A 22262-nucleotide genomic window follows, 5' to 3' on the forward strand; every position below is an offset into this window, starting at 1 on the left:
CACTGAGACAGATGCCTGGTTTCATAGCCATGGCCTCAAGCTCAATGCCAAAAAGTGCAGTGTCATCCCCTTTGGTAAAAACTCTGTACCTATGAACTACCACATAGCCAGCAATCTACTTAACACCGAATGTGTGATAACAGACCTTGGGACCCATGTGGACAGTAGTCTCTCCTTTGATAGTCACATCACCACAGTAGTCAGGAAGTCCTTCTACATGGCACACCTCATCATAAAAGGGTTCTCATCCAGGAAAAAAGAGGTCATTGTTCCTCTCTACTCGACACTCATTAGACCCATTATAGAGTACAACACCCCTTTTGGAATATACCTCACAAGACATCTGCAGCAGCTGGAAAGGCCACAGAAGTACCTAAAAAAAGAGGGTTACTGGCCTCAAACAAATGCCCTACACTGAACGTCTCAAAAAACTCCAGCTTTACTCCATAGCATATCACCTATTCCCAGGTGATCTCTGCCTAACATATAAAGCTATGTCAAACCCAGAGCTGTTGGACATGCTACACCTAAAGACATCCCAATCCCTCTAACCTACATGCTCTAGGGACCTAAACTTTGTCACCACAATAAACAGGACATGCTGGAGGGATAGATTCCTGTCCAAGAGACTTCCCATACTCTGGAACAGGCTACCCATCTATGTCAAGCAAAGTTCTTCATTAGCACTCTTCAAAAAAAATCTTGATGAGTGGATGGGAAATAGGAAATACACCCCAGGGATCACTTCTGTGTCTCTGCTCAATAGTGGCACAGGAAAATAACTTTCTTGGGTGGCATAAGCCAGGGAACCTTGTTGTCTAGGCTTACGTAGGCCCTTGGGCCAATAGCCTAGTATCTACCTATGAACCTATGAACAACATGGGCCAGATACCCCAGGTACAGTTCCACATGTCACTGTACATGCATGTGGGAGGTGTGCACATCCCAGATACCATCCATGTCATGGACTAAGGAACACATATATGGCAAGCGATGCAAAGCATTGGCCACACACAATAGTCACCCAGGTGAATGGATGGGGGATACAATACCCACCTGTGTGGGCAATTGCAGAAACTACAGCCCTGATCCATAATGCAGACCACTGTCATGTGGCCTGATGCCAAGGTATACCCATCACCTAGCCTTGTATAGCCATCTGGCACAGTTGACCACCACACACCCATGCAGAAATGCACCCATGCATGTCAGTACTGACACCCTGTGTGTCTGTGTGTGTGTTGTATGATGTGTATGATTGCATCCACATTCACTACAACCCCCATTGGCATACTGAAGCATGCTGTCTGATGTCAGACACCTCCCGATACCCTTTGCCCATACAACCTCCGTATGACCCGTGTAGTGCATGTGATACCTGCACAGTAATGTTTTGTGGCAATCCCACTACTGATGAGTTGTAATCCTGGCCCTGCCAAGTGTGTCAATGTGTGTGCGTGTCCCTATGAGAGTGTAGCTGTGTTGATGCTGACACCTGTTCATGCAGACATGCACGTGTATGTCACCTACTGTATAGCTACCATATCCCTGTTGCAGATGTCTCTCACCATCACATATATGTTCTGAGGTCTCCACAACAAATAACCCATGTGGTGCATCCAATAACTGCATAGAACTGATAGCACTACATAGTCATCATGATCAGCTGCTGGCATCTGCATGAATTGCAGCCCTCCCCTAGCTGATTGCATGTGGAACAGCTGTGGTAACATTCCCATAGCCAATTGCATGGAAACACACTCCAATATTTAGGAACATCATGTTGGTGTTGGCCCTTTTCCATTCACTGTGAGCAAGAACTAGATCTGTTGTTTGGCAAACAGCATTTCAGATGGATTAGGGATTTACCTCTAACAGCATACACTGTGGAAACAGGGCAACACACAGGAGGGGGATGTGCCTGACCTGACTACAGACTGTAAGTGCTGCTATACTGCATTTGGATTAATGTTCATTTAACAGGGTGTGTGTGGATATGGCTGTCCTACATGTTTCAATACCTGCCATGTCAGTTCTATGTTTATGAGGAATTCCCATCTGTAGGGTCATCTGCAGAATGGGCAGTGTGTTGTGCCTTTGGTGTCATGTGTTACCCACAGAGCATCTATCTGTGAACTGCATAAGGTAGTGTGAGGATTGCAATCTGTAGATGGTGAAAGCCGTGACAGTTACTGACTTCATATCCTCATAGGACATATGTTGCAACAAACCCTGTTACAACAGTAAACATATGAGGTTATCACAGCAACATGTCAATATTGGCTCTGTGTATGTGCTTCTAGCCATAACTCTGTCAATCTTTGTACATATGTCATGCATTAAGAGGTGCATATGTGCTGTACACCATAATTAGTATCATCATATCTGATAACAAGAAAGTGAGATATCAGACTGCTACACATGTTATGTACAGTAGGGGTTATATTTGATGACATAACCTGGACAATCTGTGGATGTTTGTACAGTACTGAGGTCTGTGTACTTATGGTGAATGTTGACAATGTGTGTATTGCTAATATGTACTTTAGCCTGTGTACAGACTGTGGTAGATGTCAGTGTTCTAGGTCCCATCCTATCTGATGTTACATGCTGCTCCACTGTATGTTACCGTATTGGCTTACATGTTTGTAGGGCCATACACACACATGTCCCACACCACAGACAGCCATCAGACCAAACTGTGTAGCAGCCCAGTATATGTAGGGTAAGTCTATGAATGGCACATATGAGGATGGTGTCGAACAGATAGTCCATATACTGTAATATTATGCTAGCTTACCATGTATGGCTGTGGCTAAATTCACATTGGTTGTGGTTATGCACTTTCACACAGGTGTATCTTACCCTGTGCTGTTACATGCCTGCAGAGCCTGCTATATATGCAGGTACATGTGCATTCCTCCATAGGAGATGTAGGCCAGTGTTGAGGCAGTCTGCCTGTAGCCTGCACAGTGCATTGTTACATGCCTAGCAGCTTAGTGTACTTACCAAGTGAGATGTCATGTGCAGATACTTGCCAGATGTATTGCTGCTGGGCCTCTCTTAACAATCATGTATGTCAGACAGAGCAGTGGCGGTTCCACCCAAAGGTGGTGCAGGGCCAACAGAGGAGGAGGTCTCAGGCTGGGCCCCAGATGAGCTGGTGCCCGGTGCCATGGCCAGCTGAGGTGAGACAGGTGGGTCCGCTGGGACTGGCCTTCCCATACGAGCTATGGTGTTTCAGTTTTAAGTAAGATATCAGTTAGTAATAGTCAACAGCATTCAGGATTAGTTATAACAGCATGCATAGGTATTCCCATTAACCCAAGACACCAGATTTACAACAGTTGCAGAACGAGCAGAACACAAGCATATATGGGACAACAGTGGCCATTACAACAGCATGCAGGTTTCATTGATGGCAACAGGTCACCAATATGGGAGTATTTTAATATGGCACATGCATAGAACCAAATGTGAATATTTATAAACGAATAGGACATATCACCCAACAGAAGTATGGAGTGTACACATACCCATTGAGGTGTGTAATTAAGTTATTGTTGCACATATGGTGAGGGTGAGAGAGAGAGGTCAATTAACAACTAATATATTCCTGTAGTTTTCACAACTTTCTTAGTCACTGCAGTGATCCGTCCCTTACATGTATTATTACACTACCCAATGTTCTTACTTTGTAAAATGGTATGTTTGTAGATTAGTATATATGTGGACTGTGTCTTACGTATAGTCTGCACCTTTTACCTGTTATAGCTGTTGAGAAAGTCATTGTTAACACTACCTGACGATTTATACACATACTCCCAGATTCTATGCTTGTAGACTAGTATATAAGTGAACTGTGTTGTACCTACAGTCTACACCTCTTACCTGGTATAGCTGTTGAGAAAATCATTGTTAACACTACCTAACAATTCTACACATACTCCCAGATTCCCTTTTTGTAGACAAGTATATAAGTGAACTGTGTTGAACCTACAGTCTACACCTCTTACCTATTATAGCTGTGGAGAAAATCATTGTTAACACTACCTGCCAAATCCTACACATACTCCCAGATTCCATGTTGATGTTATACCCATACCTAACACTCCTTTATTGCACACACTCTGGTCAAGGCTTGACAGGATGCTGGTGTTAATGTGACATATTTTGAGAATTGCTGTCATACACTTTGGGTGAGATGCTACAATGACAGGTTTGTTTTCATATACATTCTCTGACTATGTACAGGTCTGACTATCAGTTATATGTCAGTAAAAGCTGCCTACATTTCTAGGATCATCACACTGATTTGTCAGGGGAACAGGTAGCATATTTGGGCCATTTATCTGGACATGCTGGACAGATCGAACAGTTGAGAGGTATGACTATGCATACAGCTTACTACCTGAACATTCTGCCACAGTCTGTACAGTTGATGGCTATGATTATGCTTACAGCTGACTATCTGAACAGTCTAGCAAATTCTGTACAGTTGTTGGGTCTAATTATGCATACAGCTTTCTATCTGAATATTCTCACAAACTCTGTGCAGTTGTGAGGTATGATTATGCATACAACTTACTACCACTACCGGGATTCAAACCCCTACTGTGTGTGGTAAAAATATTACAGTTGGCATCACAGTGCACTGCGTTTTCAGGGAATTGGTGTGAAGCATTCCAATGTTTTTTGTCTAAGTCTCCCTCAGTTGTACAATATGACTGATTTCTTGGGACTTCCAACATTGTTATACTCAACTTCCTACACATTTTATCTGCATTCAACAGTGTGGGTAACAGTGCTTAATACAACAGTACTATTTATAGAATGCAACACTACAACAACATATGAAAGTAGAATGTACGCAGGCACTCCAGGGGTTATACTTTTATTCACAAGATATTACATCTTTTTTACACACAACCTATATGACAGTCTTCCTGCCATATTGTCTAGTTTATTCAGTACATCCCATACACAATACATGTTTATACAGGTACAACATTTTCTAGAACTGTTATATTTATTTGTTATGACAGTACATGCAAAATTATCACTAACCTGCCTCACGACAAAGCCTTTGCAACCTAGCAGCATGGGCTTGCTGGTTTGCAGCCCGCTCATCTGCAGTTGTCAGAGAAATACAGTGAAATTTAGCCATTACCTATCCATAGTATACACAAGCTGGGCAATCATTATCTACATAGTAGAATGAGTACTTAGTGCTGGGGCATCAGCCATCCGCGTTGATTCTTGGATCCACTGCTCCAAGAGATCCCCCCTCCACCACTTCAGGTCAGCATGGGGGTGCCTGACCTGCTCACAAGTCCGTGGGACACCAGTGGCACTAGTGAGGTCACGGGCAAGACTGTCCCAGGCCTCCACTTTATACTGAGAGTCCTGGCCCTGCAGTAGTCTCTGCTCATGGTGTTTTACCAGGAGCCATACCATGAATATGGACTCCTAGAAGCCCCAGTGCTGCGCTCTAAATTGAGTCCCTTCCCAACTCCAGCCATTCTGCCTACAGTAGGGAGCTGCAACCAGTTATGGGAAGTATTCACACCTGTGGGGTTTAAATATGCCTGATTTCCCCCACTTTTCTGTGATTGGACGGTTTTGAAATGGCTAAGCTATGGGCACACCTGCTTACCTAATGCTGGCATTGCTTAAAGGGGCATACCACTGGGTAGATTGAGTTATCCGGCCTACACATTGCTTATACCAACTAAGCTGAGCTGTATAATGCTTAGCATTGCTTAATATTTAATTTTCACTATATTTTCCTTTTGGCATTGATTTATTATTCATTACATGTTATATATGGGTGTGGTATCCGAGATTCATGTGTACGTATACTGTATGGGGTCCTGGGGACTTCAACATTTTATTACAATAACACCTCACATCTGGCCTTACTGCAGTACACCAGTTCACATATTTATGTTATGTAGCAGGTTATACAACATCACACTGTACATAGATTCCTTTCACATGTTCATTTTTATTTTCCTGAGGATTTGTTTGTTGAAACCCCAGTCTTATGTACTGCTATGATGGCTTAGTGATTAACTACTGTGACTGTAGTGTACAGGGTCCTGGGTTTAAGCCTTGCATAGGCTTATTTTGTTGCTGGGAAGAACACAGGCCGTTGTATACAGAGTGATGAAGGCACATTAAAGCGGGTTTGACGCGGGTTTGTATGGAGGTAAGCACTGCTTACTTCCGGTTACAGTTTCTTACACTCAGTTAGCTTCTAATTTGCTTACTCTGTGTAGGCAGTGCTTACCCCCATGCAAACACACTTAAACATGCTTACTAGTGCTTAAATATACTTATTACTGCTTATTTGTGCTTAAACCTGCTTACTAGTGCCTTATTCATCATGACACTGACACTTCACATGTGCATTTCCTGCTGTACTCCAGTTCATAAATATATGTTATTTAGTGGGTTCTGCAACAAAAATATTGATTATACCATGTTTTGCCATGTAAAATAGACTGTGCTGTAATGGGACTCAAACCAGGAATGGCTGCTGGTTAGGCGAATGCTCTGCCCACTACACTATTGCTGTGCTGCTTCATTTGCATATATCTTCCTTGTTATCCTCTTCAGCCTTTTAAGCTGCTTTAACTATAGTTAAGCGATTGGGCACACCAGGACACCTACGGTTAGCTTCAATCGGATTTGTAAAAAAATAATAAAAGGGTTTCTTCATTTTATTTATATGTACTGTTGCTGTTGTACAGATGGGGGACTTTTGGTGGGGATATGAGGACACCTATGAGCTGTCTCGCTCATTTCTTACCCCCTTCTGCTGTTCTACATTGCGGGCGGGGGCATATTTATTCTGAGAGCTCTGCTCTCAGACACGCCCTCTGCACTCTTACACGCTCCGTGTAAACCTTGCAGCTCGGACAGCACGCCTTATTAATATGCATGGCACACTGCCATCCTGCTCCTAAATTGGCACCTCCATGCAGGACTAAGCTAGTCCTGCAAGGAAGTTTAGTAAATCTGGGGGGTATGTGAATTTAAGAGTTATTATACTGTTTTAGTATATCAAATACAGACAGAGTTGAATTGAATTTCAAAAACCATGCTGAAATATAAGTAAGCTGTATATTTTATAGTTCAATATATTGCAACTCAGAGCTAAGCTGGAAATATGTTATAGGTTCATTAATATCGGTTACTTATCACAGGCTGTATGTCTGTATCTACTTATATTTGAATGTTTGTTTTAGTATTTTCTTTCAATTTTTGGAGTTTGAAGTGCCATAATAATAAAGTTTAACTTTTTTCAGTTCTGATAAACTTTAATTGGTTAGATATATAGTTAGTTAGTTAGTTAGTTAGTTAGTTACTAACATCTGAGAAATTCTTTGGTGTTTTTCTCTTATGTTCAGTTCTTGCTACACAGAGCAGGGTTTTCTGAGGCTTGTTAGCAATAAGAAATACATGTGTAAGTAAATGTTGGAAGAATGTTGTTCTTCCAGTCAGCAAGATAAGAAATGCAAATTGCACATATTACAAATAAGAACTAGCTCCTTTTAGCAATAGCCCTCAAATCCTTAGTCCAAGAATTCAGGACAAAGACATAAATAATGAAAGGGAGACAAAGAATCAAAATCAAGGATTTTAAACATTGGTGTTATAAACTTAGACATTTTCTAGAATAAAAGGTTTTACATTAATATGGATTTTCTGAAGAATATAAAGTCTGAAGTTCAAACATCTGTCATGAATTAATGACTTCAGTCCTCAATGATTTGTTAGAAAATGAAGGATGTTATGAAGAACATATCAAAAATACTAAACTGTGAAGCAAAAATCTCAACATTCTGCAGCATTCTGGGTAGTTGAGGGGTATGCTTGGTAATAAATGTCAGCAATCTGGAAAGTGGAGCAGGGGAAGCGATATTAGATTCATTAGTATCTTTGGAAAAAAGTGGAAAACATGACACTGTGTCCTTTCCTTGAAAATGGAACCATTATTTATGGAGTTACTGCACATCAGCAAGTCAAATGGCATCAGAAGTACTTGGTCTCTGGAGCTAAACCTTTTCTGAAACATCAGCAGAATAGTTTGGAGAAACTGGAAAATGTCACAGATGATACCGCTGCTGTGAACAGACAACATAGTTCATCCCTGTCCATATTCAAGCACAACTGAGCTATATGGGTGGGAAACAGAAAGCTACTAACTTACAGAGGCAGCTCCTAAATGGTTTATCCTTTGCATGGGAGCCTCAAATTACCTATGATACCAGTTATTCTCATTTGGGTACTATATAATTAGTGACCATGCGATGGGTAAGACCAGTCTGTAAATTACATCACTTATTTTGAGCAGAAAAAGGGAAATTGGCTAGGCTTAAAATGGCCCAAAACAGCAGCTGTTATAGCACATACCTATGACTCTATCAACTTACGGAAACCGTACTCCTCTCAAAATCCATATTTCAAGTACCTACATTTGTAGTGATCACCATGCCATTGTAGATCTTCCTCAAAAATAAGTTGACAGATATCTGTTTATTAAAAAATTATTACTTCCCTCTGTGCAGCAACATATGATGGATCTGAAATTAATTAATTAAGCTTCACCATCCTCTTGGTTGCTGACCTTTTTTTTCCCCAGGGTTGTTTTACATTTGTAAAATATGCAGTCTGTATTTCGTTCCATTCAAACAGCCATCAAGCTTGTTGGTCTCTCCTCTAAACTGGATAGGCCTTTTGTATGCATGCCAAACAGTGAACTTAAAAAAGTAATGAAATATGGTGTTAATGAACCAGAAGAAAGACAAAAAGTAGACCAGTGTGTTTTATACCTTTACCATCTGGATGATAACCTGCACCTGCATTTGGAAAATAATTGAACAATATACTTTTTGTCTGATAATTGCCTTAGATGGTTAAGGCAATACTGACCCAGCAAGGGCTCAAGAAGTCAGCTGCCTAGCAAAGTGAATACTAATCCAATGCTGCAACATCTGGGCTGACCCAATGTGTGGTCCATGTGTGCAACATCTGGGCTGACCCAATGTGTGGTCCATGCGTGCAATATCTGGGCTGACACAATGCGTGGTCCATGTGTGCAACATCTGGGCTGACAGAATGTGTGGTCCATGTAATGCATGTTTAGTTCTCCTGTCCTGACTGGACAAATGTCCAGGAGCTTCAGTTAAAGCATTATACTGCCTCTATTCAGCAGTTACCCTGAGAGAGAAGATTAATATTTTTCTTTATAAGTTCTTATCCAATAAAATATTGGACATAAAACAATTGACTGAATTTGTTAAGCTACTGACAGCAGGAATAATAATAATTTTGTTAGAGTTTTATTAAAAAAAATTAAAGACCCTTGCACTGGTATTTCATGGTTAACCTAGGAGCTGCAACAAGATTTAAGAGTCCCACTTAAATAATCTTAACACTGAATTTACATAATCATGTTAGACATACTCACATCTGGAGCCAAGTTACTGTAACAAATAATTACAATAACATTCTCAGATATTGAACTACTGACAAGACCACATTTGCTACATACTTTAATGTCTGCACTACCACCAACAATATTTGTGTGCAGTAAAAGTAGCAATATAAAATTTGAATCCTACCACTTGTAGCCATTAACACATCAAGAGTATATAACTTTAGAGGTATATAGTAAATGTGCTGTCTTACATTATAGTAAGTCCCCCCACATGCAAATGAATGTTTCATTGTGCAGCTATAGTTCAGAGTTATACCCACTGTCTTCCCAGGATTTTACCCAACTCAAACAATGAGTGGTACACTGTGCAGCTACATTTCAGAGATATAATTAGTGGCTCCACAGGATTTCACCAAACGTATACTGACTCTTCCAGTGCAATCTTACCAACAGAAATTAATACTCAGTCAAGATGATTTTGCAGTCAGTCTCATACAATATTGTCCAGGATAGTGGAGGTAAACATAAACTGTCCAGTGTCAACACCCCCCCCCCTTTCAAGTCTATGCTACTCTGCCACCAGTTAATCAAAGCTATAAAAGGAAGAACTATTCACCCATAAAATTAGCAAATCAAGAAATACTCAAATGGCAGCAATTAACTCTGAGGAGTCACCCTTCATAGGGTAGCTACCATGCAGTTGCTGGTTCTACTAAAATGTATAAACCCTTAAATGGATAAATAAAACATTAACTATGCACATTTAAATTTGTATAATAAAAACACTTGAAATAAAAAGGTTTAAACAAATTCTGTTCAAATAAGTATGCAAACAGCATAGAACTTCAATAAGGAAGCAAAAATAGAACATTCTATCCTACAGAAAATGTTCAGAAAAAAAGGGTCTATATTATAACCTCGAATGATTAAGAGTGAATACTCTTTAATAGATCCCTTATAATCAAAAGCACTAAATCCTGAACACACAGAACAATGATTTTTTTCCCAGGAAAAAAAATCGCTGCTTCGCAAAAAAAAAAAAATACAAAATAAAGTGGGGGGCTTCGCCCAACACACCACCCGATATGAGGGGCTGTCCCCCCACACCCACTAATTAAATATGCCAACTCCCAGATTGCACCACATTGAAGGAAATGGCAACGTCCCGAAAATGGCCCAGTGATTTTTTTCCCCTGGGAAAAAAAATCTCTGTGACGTGTTCAGGATTTAGTGCTTTTGATTTTAAAGGGTCGATTAAAGAGTGTTCGCTCTTTTAATCATTCGAGGTTATAATATAGACCCAAAAAAAACTACCTGCAGTAGAAATTATCTGCTTCTGGCTAAGGGTATACTGTGTCATTATTCTTTCTGTGTTGTTAGTACAAAACAGAATTTTCAGAGTTCTTATAGGCAAAGGACTAATAGTTGAGGTCTGCTTCCCAAGATACCCTGCAGCAGTCAGCCCTATAACTTCATATAACATCTTTTTTGAGATAACAGTCAGTCAAGCTAGATTTACTGTGACGTTAGTTTGAATTTTAGAAGATGTCTTCCTGATTCCACAGTTATATACTTCTGGAGGGGACTCTCCCTGTCATTCCCTGGTTAAATGCTCTCCAAATAAGGCATCACCATCATCATCATTATCACGTATCCTCGGCAGCATTCCCAGGTAGTAGACTTTCGAACAGTGCACACTTTATGGAGCAATTAGTTTAATTTTAAACTGCACTTCATTTCTGTGGTGAAAAATGTAGTTACATATTGTTATGCACATTTTCTTCACATATTTTATTTTACAAAAAAGTCAATCACAAGTCATTTTCTTTTGCTTTTGTCATTTAAACTATTACCAAGATGTGCATTTTAATTTCATACTGCTTGCATACAACTAGTTCACTTTTAATATATTTTCCTTTAAAAATAACACTTCCCACTTTGTTCCACTTCTTTTCCTACTTATCAGCTCATAACCAAATGGGACTCATTAGGAATACTTAGCTGGAAAACTCAGGCACTTCACAAGTAATACTAAATCTTGACAATTTAAGGATTTTAGACAAAACTGAGCAGTAAGGGCAGCCATGGTGGTGCAGTGGTTAGCGTTGCCACCTCACAGCAAGAGGTTCTCCAGTTCAATTCTCAGCTGGGGTTCCTTCTGTCTGGAGTCTGCATGTCCTCCCTGTGGTTGTGTGGGTTTCCTCCGGGTGCTCCGGTTTCATCCCAAAGACATGCAGTAGGTGGCTTGGGCACTCTAAATTGGCTCTAGGTGTGTGCGTATGTGTGCCTTCTGTGGATGTTTGGGTGCCGGGCTGGCAACTTGACACTGTAGAGCTCCTCTGCTAATCATGAGCGGCCAGATGATCCGCTGCAGCGACCCCTAACTGGGAAAAGCCAAAAGAAGAAAAGGCAAAACTGAGCAGTAATTTTATGTGTGAAGGTTTTGTTGTACTTTCCTGCTGACATTCTGGGTGCTGTATATCATATATTTGACAAGTATCATGCATTCTTGAATAGCAATGATATATAAGTTTGTTCCTTCCAGTTTCAGATGATCCAGGCAGTGGTGTACACCATGTTTAGTGTTTAATGTTTATATGAAACTAGTAAAATTGAAATAAATTAGTCGATTCAAACCAGGGTAAGTTGCACAGATGCTAGGCAAATACAGGGTTTGGTTAGATTCACTGATGCTGGAAGTTCAACTACAAGGACAGGCATTGGTGGCTGGAAGCTGTCTCACTGTGTGAGAAAGAGAATTGTTACTGGTATTTTACCCTCAACTTCTGACCTGGAAATACTCAGCAGGCCTGAAACCTCAATGTGATGCAGGCAAACATCCTGCACTTAATGATTTAAATGTAAAGCATGCTCAGTGACATCATTGTAGACTAGAGTCCCAGGAACCAATAGGAAACCATGTAGAAAATGACTCTAAGCTGTATTTATGTCAGACCCTTCTGTTTCTGTCTGCCATGTGCACTGAAGAGCAATGAAACCCTGGTAAAAAATATATCCAATATGTGTGATAGTGGGGTATGACTAATTGCATGTGGAAACTAAAGGTATAAAACATACTGAAGACGGCAATCACCCAAATCTCAGATATAGTGCTATAAAAACATAACTTAGCTGAGCTACATTAATGCTTCCTAGTACAGCCATAACACAAACTCGCTTTATCTGCTGAGGTCTTAACTCATTATGTCAATGCTCATCTTATTGTTAGTGAGGACTAGTTCATAAGTATAAAATAACTATAACTGGCTGCTACTTCAGTGTAGACAGACATATATTCTTCAGGTCAGTTGTCCTTAGTCAGTGGTCTGCAATGTTTGACATAAGTACTTTCAGGTTTTGAAATAATGGTACAGTGTTGCTTTCCAGCCAGTCATGGGTCAATCATAGAAAGAAAGTGCCACAAAAAAGGACAATCAATCATTCATTCATCAGTCATTCATTGATTGTCCAAAATCTACTATCCTTTTTAGAGCAGCAGGAAAGCTAGAGGTTATCCTGACGAGAAACAGTGGTAAGGTACATCATTTCATTTCCAAGTCGCTAATTATATCTTTTTCACTCAAGAGAATTTATACAAAAGATGCAGCCATTAACAAAGAAATCAGAGGTTTAGCGAGTGGTGGCCCACAGATAAATACAGATGATGTGAAAGGGTGACAGAACATAGCTGTTTTTGAACATAGTGAAAAAAGAGTGAAGTGATAAAGAGATGTTTCCAGTACACCCCCCTTAAGATAGTTCAGCACATCTTAATCATCAATATCCCTGATCTGCACCCTTATCTGGGACAGCTAACACAAGATTGCAGGTATGTATGAAGAGGCAGTACTGCAAATTGGCCTTGAGAATCAAACGAGTGCCACGGTGCAGGATGTAAAGTGACTGGTTTTCACAAGTTTGCATCATGAGACTATTACTTTACATCTTTCTCCACAACATGCATTTGATGCACATCAGGATTGCAAGAACAAAAACACTGAGATTTGACACAGAACACCAGGCCATCCATAATCCTAGGAGTCATCACAATAGGTTCATAGGTAGGTACTAGGCTATTGGCCCTAGGGCGTATATAAGCCTAGCCAAAAAAATATCCTGGCGTTCGCCACACAAGAAAATTATTTTCCTGTGCTCCTGTTGAGCAGAGCCATAGAGGTGATCCCCGGGGTGAATTTCCTATTTCCCATCCAATCATCAAGAGTTTTCTTGAAGAGTGCTAATGAGGAGCTTTGTTTTATATAGATAAGTAGTTTGCTGCAGAGTATGGGAAGTCTCTGGGACAGGAATCTATCCCTCCAGCATGTTCTGTTTATTGTAGTGACAAGGTTTAGGTCCCTAGAGCATGTAGCTCAGAAGGATTGAGATTTCTTTAAGTAGAGCATGTCCAACAGCTCTGGGTTTGACATAGCTTTGTATGATAGGCAGAGATCATCTCTGAGTAGGCGATATGCAATGGAGTAAAGCTGGAGTTTTTTGAGACAGTCTGCGTAGGTCATCTGTTTGAGGCCAGTATAATCTTTGTGAGGTATTTCTGTGGCTTTTCCAGTTGTTTTAGATGTCTTGTGAGGTACATACCAAAAGGGGCGTTGTACTCTATAATTGGTCTAATGAGTGACAAGTAGAGGGGAAACAATGACTTCTTTTTTCCTGCATGAGAAACCTTTTGTGATGAGGTGTGCCATGTAGAAGGATTTCCTGACTACTGTGGCGATGTGATTATCAAAGGAGAGACTACTGTCCACCCGTGTCCCAAGGTCTCTTATCACACTTTCGATGTTAAGTAGATTACCACCTATGTGGTAGCTCATGGGTACAGAGGTTTTAACAAAAGGGATGACAATGCACTTTTTAGCATTGAGCTTGAGGCCATGGCTTTGACACCAGGCATCTGCCTCTGTGAGACCCTTTTGTAGGATGTCCACACCATTAGGAGTTTTGATTATGGCTCCTAGTTTGCAGTCATCTGTGAACTTCATTAGCCAAAGGCCTTCTGTGTTAACCTGTACATCAAAAAAGTAGATGCCAGTTGTCACTGGTCTGAAGTCGGATTTGCAGTCTGCTACTTTCACAGTGTGGGTTCTGTCAGTGAGCCAGCTGGCAAACCATCTTGTGACATAAGGATTTATAGCTAGTTTAATGAGTTTATCTATAATTCCAGAGTGGGGGTTGGTGTCAAAATGCTTGGCGAGATCTAGATAGGTTGTGTGAACCACGTTACCCTCGTCTACGGTTTTGGTGACTGCTTCAAAGAAATCTATCAGGTTTAGGAGACATGATCTGCCTTTTACAAACCCGAACTGGGTAGGGTCCAGAGTTTGGAGATTACCAATGTCTTTGTGTATAAGATCCATGATGATACATTCCATGGCCTTGCATACCAGGCTCGTTAGGCTAATGGGGCAGTAGTTCCCAGGGTCCATGGTGGCTTCCCCTTTGTGGAGTGGGATAACCATTGCTGTGCACCATTTAGTGGGCACAAAGCCTGAGGTTAGGCTATGATTGAACATGGTGCTTAGGTGGGGTGCAAGTTCATTTTATAGTTCATGTAGAATGCAGCCTGGGATGTTGTCAGGTCCCATGGATACTGTGTACTTGTCTTTGGAGAGTGTGGTTTATACCTGTGCAGCCGTGATTACAGGAGCTTTGCATTCTTCCGGTATAGAGATGGGGCCTTTAGGGGGTGAGGGAGGAGGTAAAGTTAGCACTGAATCTATCATCCAGGATGTTGGTAATATCAGTTGGTTCTGTATATTTAGTGCCATTGTGCTGTAACTCAGAGCAGATCTGAGTGTTGCCACTGAGATTCATGACACAGCTATAGAATGCTTTGTGGTTGTCTTTAGAATCAGTGGCAATTTTGTTTTCATAACTAGCTTTGGGGGATTTTATGAGGGATCTCAGCTTCTTACTGAGGCTGACCAGGGAGTTCCACCAATCATGGGATTTTACTCTTTTTTGCAACAGTTTCTTTCTTCTGTTGTAGAGTTTGTTTATGGCAGGGAACTACCAGATTGGCTTTCTTTTTTTGGAGGAGAGCATCTTGGTTCTGTTAGGGATAGCACAATCCATGCATAGTGCTTATAAACTCAATTTGTGTAGGATTCAGCAGTTGTACCTCTATTGTCCATCTGCATGTGTGTCGTGAAGTTTGCCACTTCTGTCTTTATAAGCGTGAAGATGGCTTTGGGGAAATTTATTATGGTGGTTTCCCTAATGGGAGGGGTGAGGGTGGGATGTGGATGTCTAGGGTTATTAGCTTGTGGTCGGATCTAACCAATGAGGAATTGACCTCTGGTGTGGAACACCGTTCACCCATGTTGGTAATGACCAGGTCTAGGATATTGCTGCCCCTGGTGGGGGCATGGATAAGTTGATCCAAGGCATTGGAATTAATGAATTCCAGAAAGCTTTGAGCAAAAGAGTTGGTACATGAGTAGTTTTCCCAGTTAATGGTGGGGTAGTTGAAATCACCCATTATTAGGGTGTTGGGTTGTACCCTAATATTTTCCAGTGTATCAAGAAATGAGGAGTGGGAATCCTAGAGCATGGTGGGGGATCTGTAGCAAGTTACAATTTAGATTGCTGTCTTGCCCAGAGTTAGTTGCACTTGGATAATCTCTGATGCATTATGCTGAGCAACTAGCCTGGAGGTGTGGATATCCTTAATAAATATGGACACGCCTCCACCTTTAGTGTTTCAGTCCAGGTTAGGTGGCCAAAAGGTGTGGTATGAATTATAGCCTGGTAATGCAGGGGTGCTCTCTGGAGCCTTGAACCAGGTCTCTGTCACTGCACAGATGTCGATGTTCTCCATTTTAAGGAGTGCCTCGAGTGAATGCATTTTGAGGTTTAGACTTCTAGCATTGAGTAGCATTACCTTCAGATTTTGCTTGTTTGTACCTGTTAAGGTGGTGAATTTTTCATTTGAACCTTGCCTAAAAAGGCACTATGGGGGTGGCAAGAGCCTTAGCCAGTATCCAGAATCCCAAGGGCGACATGTGCAGGCCATCTCTGGCAAAGCATCGTGGTCTGTCGATCATGTCATCCCAGGGAGACAGATACTGGATCCCCTTAGAATGACACCAGAAGCTTAGCCAATTGTTGAAGTCAATCATTTTGTCCTTGTACTGTGGTATCATTCTGGGTGATGGCAGGATGGTACTCAGGGCTAGAGTCATACCTGCCAGGGCTACAAGATCTGAGAGCTCCTCCGTGTCTCTTTTCATGCAGTCCAGGGAGGTACATCTCAGGTCATTCACACCAACATGGACAATGGCAGTCATATTTGTACTTGTTGTGGAGTGACCTGAGTGCGTGTGTTATGTCGCGGATCCTGGCACTCGACAGGCATCTGACAGTAACTTTTTCCTTGTTTATTTGAATATTTGGAAGAAGCAGTCCTTTGATAATTTATCTCAGTTGTGATGATATTTATGAGACATTTTGTTTAATATACAGGACACAGTGCAGAACTGATTAGCACATTCCTCATGGCAATGGTGTTTTTTCTGTAGAGAAAAGTAAGGTAAGGTCCTTTAGAAGAGATCAAGCATCTGAGTGACATTTGGAAATCTATTGACAACTAAGCTGAAACATTTAGCTTGTATCCTATACAAATTATTCATAAGTGTCTTGTTTAAAAGGCCAACAACAAAGTGATTTTACTGTGAATTAAAAGTCAAAGCTGGGTCAAATCCTTAGCACTTTCTATATACTATCAGAAGGTAACTGCTCACTCTTTGTAAATATGCTCACTCAGTTAAGCTTACATATGCAAATTTATCATTTTTTCCCTATTTTATTTCTTTGTTATTATGTATTAGTACAATTTTCAGTTATACTTCCAAGCACTATTTTTTGGGAAAAAAGGTTAGAAACTGCAAAATGCAAAATTTTGTTGAGTTGAAATAATGAACTTCTTTATACATTTCTATATTCGTTCAAAAGCATTCATAGAACCTTTTTGTGCAAAGTATGAATATATGAGGGTAGAGATGAATTCTAAAATATCACGTCGTTTTATCCAAAATAACTGCCACATTATTATTTCTGTCATTACTTTCATGATCAAATTGACAAAGATGCAATAAATCATAGTTGTTTTGGAAAGAGAGTTGTATAGCTGAAAATTCATTAAGTTTTAAAGATCATGCTGCCTTTAAATTTATGATCACAAAGTCTATAATTATTTTTCAGTTTTTTTTTTCTTTCATGAATGGTGATGTCTGGTGTTTAAAACAACAGACAGAATATGTGTGCAACTTGAAAATATCCTGATAGATACATTTTTTTATATTAAAAGGTTCCACATTTTCATAGAAGATCCCCAGATATTTTTCCTGAGCTTCAGAATTCTGAAAATTATTGCCGTAACCCTGGAGGAGAAAGTGCACGGCCCTGGTGTTATACAGTTGACCGCTCTGTAAGATGGGAGTACTGTAATGTGCCTCTCTGTGGGAATGGTGAGTAACACTATAGAATAAGCATGGTCACACCTACATGCAAAATTGTTGTTTGACCTATTCAGATTGAAATCAAAAATATAAATCATAAAATAACATATTTGTAAGATGAAATTTAGCTACACCTGAAACCACTGATCTATACAGTAATCTTACAATGGTGCGCAACAGGGGGGACATTACAGGAAAATAATGAACCACTCATTAGTATTGTGAGGCCTGACACTGCTAGAAGAGGGCCTCTACTTTCCTATAAGGTTCTTTATTTCCCTGTAATGATGATCCTGGAGGGCATTCTTGCATTTAGAAAATGGAATAACTGCTAAGTTGTTTTGCATTGGCTTTATTTTTATCATTTATTATTTTTATATTTTTGCTGCAAAATAATTTTATGACTAATACTTAGGAAACATAATAATTAAATATTTTATACCTAAAAATGTAAACTTTATTTAAATATTTAATAACATTGACTCAAAGAGCAAACACACAAGCACGCAGACACAAACGTGCATGCATATGCACACACACACACACACACACACACACACACACGCACACACGCACTCACACACACACACACACACACACACACACACACACACACACACACACACACACACACACACACACACACACACGCACTCATGCACACACATGGACCTAAACTGGGTTAAAGGTGTTAAGTGGATAAACCAAACAGTTTGCAGAGGCAGAAACAGAAATGTAGAACTAGTGTAACATGCCGATGAGCATTGTTTCCATAGTCCATTCACTATGTTAAGCACCTATCCAAAGACTAGCAAGCAACAATAAGAACGGGATCAGTTACCCTGTGAACATAACATTCACTGTTCCATTAATAATATGAACCGAGCAACAAGTGACACTGTACATGGATGTTTACAATACTTACATGCAACTATTATTCCCTGAGATTCGGCAAGCTCTGCACTGCGTGCAGGAATAGTGCAAGAGCTGGTGGAGGCAATATGGCTGCCGAGAGATCCAGGAACAAGCTCCCGGGATGTGCACGAGCGCTCCTGCACTATTCCTGCATGGACAAAGCTCCTGTATGTTAATTACTCCATTTGCAGGTGAAAACCATGCAAATGAGGTGAATTAACAATCCAGGAAGCAGTTTGCCATCCGTGCAGGATTAGTGTAACCTGCAGAAATGTATTCAGCTAGTAACCGAGTACATTTCTGCAAACTACAAAATGGAGCCATGACAGCTCCAAATAAAGGGTGTATATAATGTGGAAGGCATGCCAATGGCCAAATATATGACCATTGTCATGAAAATAGTTTCAAAATAACAAAAAATAACTTTTATTTTTTTTTGGGCCGATTTCGGACGTTTAAGCATAGGGCAGCAGCGTGCAAACAGAATCGGCCTGAAAATAAAAATAAAACCTTGAAAAAAGCTTTTCAGGCAAAATGACAATTTTTCCATTATAATCAATGGCAGGCAGAAGACAACAAGGCCACTGAATAGTGGTTGCTAAGTGGGAAGGCTTAGTGTTAGACTTGTAATAGGCATTAGCAGTCAGCTCTATGCAAATGAGGGGAATGATACTGAATCACAGATTTCCCCTCATTGCTAGTCATCAGCCAACTGTGTAAGTGCAGGAAAACCATGGTGCAAGCCTAAGAGTTAGCTGACATCATAGAGGGGTGTGTCAGTATGTAAGCTTATTGGAGCTCTGTGGCTCAGGTTTGCCCTTAGCTTAGCAGAGCTAGGGAAGGGGGTGTGTTTGAAGCTGCCTAGCAGTCTTTACATTGCCTAAACAGGTGTGTGCGCCACGCACCGGGTTTTAAACAAAAAAAAAATTAAACCAGGAAATAGAAGCTCCGTTCACATCTGAGCACTGGGTTTGTGCAGTGGGCCTCTGTGCTTAAACAGGAAGGCAATGTGATGGGAAAACAGTAGTAGGAAGGTAATTAAGGAGAACTAGCATAGCTGGCAGGTGAAATGTATCAGAATCAGCCAATTACACAGGCAGCAGCCCAGCCCAGCACACTACTATAAACTATGCAAACACCTTTCCCTCTGTTTTTTTTTCCACAATCTCTACACCACCGGTGTACACAAATGGGGAAATTTTACCTAACAAAAGCAACAAAATGATAGGAGCTGCTTTTGCTCTCATAAATCAACATGTGGAAAAGGCTGAGGGTGGTGAGGATGAGAATGCTGATGACCAACCCACAGTGAGGAGAAGGAGAAGAGTGTACAGACCCAGGGTAACCTACTAGGGGCTACATGAGCTGGACATAGTGGAGTGCTATGGGTGGACAGGGACCTCCTAGAGCAAATTTTGAGCTGTGCCAGCCACGCCTCACACACAGAACTAACAGAGGGGAACCCATCCCAGTGGATACCAAGGTATGTGTAAGATTAAGAATACTAGCCACAGGTACTTTCCAAAGGCCAACTGGGGATATCATGGGGATCTCACAGGCATCAGCATCCAGGGTACTCCACCAGTTACTGGATGCCATGTCAGCACATTCCGGTGAGCACATATATTTCCTCAACACCCATGAGGCGATGACCAGCAATATGCATCTCTTCCACCAAATAGCAGAATACCCTGAGGTACTGGGTGCTATAAACTGCACGCACATACACATCAATGCACCACCTGGTGAGCGGGGTAGAGTATACATAAACTGCTAGGGCTTCCCCTCCATCAACTGCCGGGTCATGTGCGATGCCCAGGGCATTATAATGAATGTGTGTGCTGGCAGCCCTGGAAGCTATCACGACTACCACATCTGGACTTCCCATATGGCCACCTAGTGGGGAATGCTGGTTCCGCACTGGAGCCATGGCTGATGACACCCATCGGAAATGCACACACACCCAAACAAGAACTCCATAATGAGGCACACACACAGCCCAGAATCATAATAGAGCATGTGTTTGGGATGCTCAAGTCATGGTTCCGGTGCCTGGACATATCCAGTGGAGCCTTGCAGTACTCACCAGCTACATGTACCCAAATTGTCATTGTATGTGCATGCTATACAATATGATCCTGCGGAAACAGCTGCAGCAGAAACAGCATGGGGCAGGGCCACACAGCCCCCCACCATTGCCAAGGCCAGCACAGGCAAGGAGTGACTTGGAGGAGGAACAACCTGAGCCTGTCCCAGTAAGCAGAAGGAGGCATACCCAGTATGCCCAGGCCTTGGCAAAGAGGCAAAGTATATCACATAAACTGACATGGTAGGAACCCAGGGAATGACACCTCTTTCCAACTCGCACATACAGTAAAAAGGATGCCAAACATGACACTACCTGTGCTTAACATGCATAGTCAGCCCTCCAGCACCATCCTCAATACTGGCACAGCCACAAGGTAAGTCATGCTCACTACCAATTGCTGAATGTAGTAGTATGTTCTGCTACCTGTATCTATGGTATGGATGTGAGCATGTAAGGGAATCAGGTGGCTGAATGGGATGGCAGCAGATAGCAGACATCTATTTTGGCAGCATGAAATCCTTAACAAATACTGGTGTCAACATTGTAGGCAGTACTAGACAAGGTGACAAAACCCACTGCAGGACATGTTGTGGGCCAAATGTGTGTCCATAGGACACACACATGCATGTCAGTGAGGCTCACATACCCAACAGCAGTCTCAGCCAGCAGGACAGGTGTAGACAAACACAAAGAAAGGCTGTGCTAAGGACTCTGATTGATGGCTATGGGGAACAGCCTCTCCTCCAGACCTACACAGACAGACTACAACAGGTCAGGCAGTGGGATGTTAGTTCTGAAGGGTAAGAAGTCTGAAACTGAAATGTAGGTCAATAAAACCTAAGATCTGTATTACACTGATATGCCTCTAGTCTGCATGACAGGTCAGAAAACAGAATGAAATAGAAGCCAACAGAGTACCTGAAATACCAGCACAGTCATAGCAAATGTTTGCAGTTGTCAGGTGTGCCTCCCCCCACAATCCTATGTAGAAATTTAGTAACATGTACGTGTAGGTATAATAACAATGGAGCACAGATTACCTAAGCTGGCCAAAGTAGCAGGATAGATTGTAGCATGTGCACAATATGCAGGGCTCTGTGTGTTAGGTTTTTGTGTGTTGTATATTGTGTGAAACTGGTCAGCATGTAGGCATGGAGGGTTGTGTCCCAGTGGCCAGTGGCCAGTACTGTTGATGACAGTGCCAAGTTCTCACCACTGCAGTGCCAAACACATTGCATCCCAGCAAGACACAATCCAGCAGTATTCCTTATAATTGTTTGGATGCAATATCTGTCACCATCTGAAAGATGGACATGTCATGAATGCGGGCCTAGAC

General features: G+C 41.3%; 1 protein-coding gene across 1 annotated transcript in view; it reads left to right on the top strand.

The window, feature by feature from the left end:
- MUSK (muscle associated receptor tyrosine kinase) overlaps positions 1-22262 on the top strand; it is a 1728668-nt gene that overhangs the window by 1417255 nt on the left and 289151 nt on the right. The window contains exon 13 of the mRNA XM_044061034.1: positions 17772-17931. Coding sequence (XP_043916969.1) covers positions 17772-17931 — 160 coding nt within the window. The remainder of the gene's footprint in view (positions 1-17771; positions 17932-22262) is intronic.

This window comes from Protopterus annectens, chromosome 2.part0 (assembly GCF_019279795.1).
Source record: "Protopterus annectens isolate FY-2018-M chromosome 2.part0, PAN1.0, whole genome shotgun sequence".
Lineage (NCBI taxonomy): Eukaryota > Metazoa > Chordata > Ceratodontiformes > Protopteridae > Protopterus > Protopterus annectens.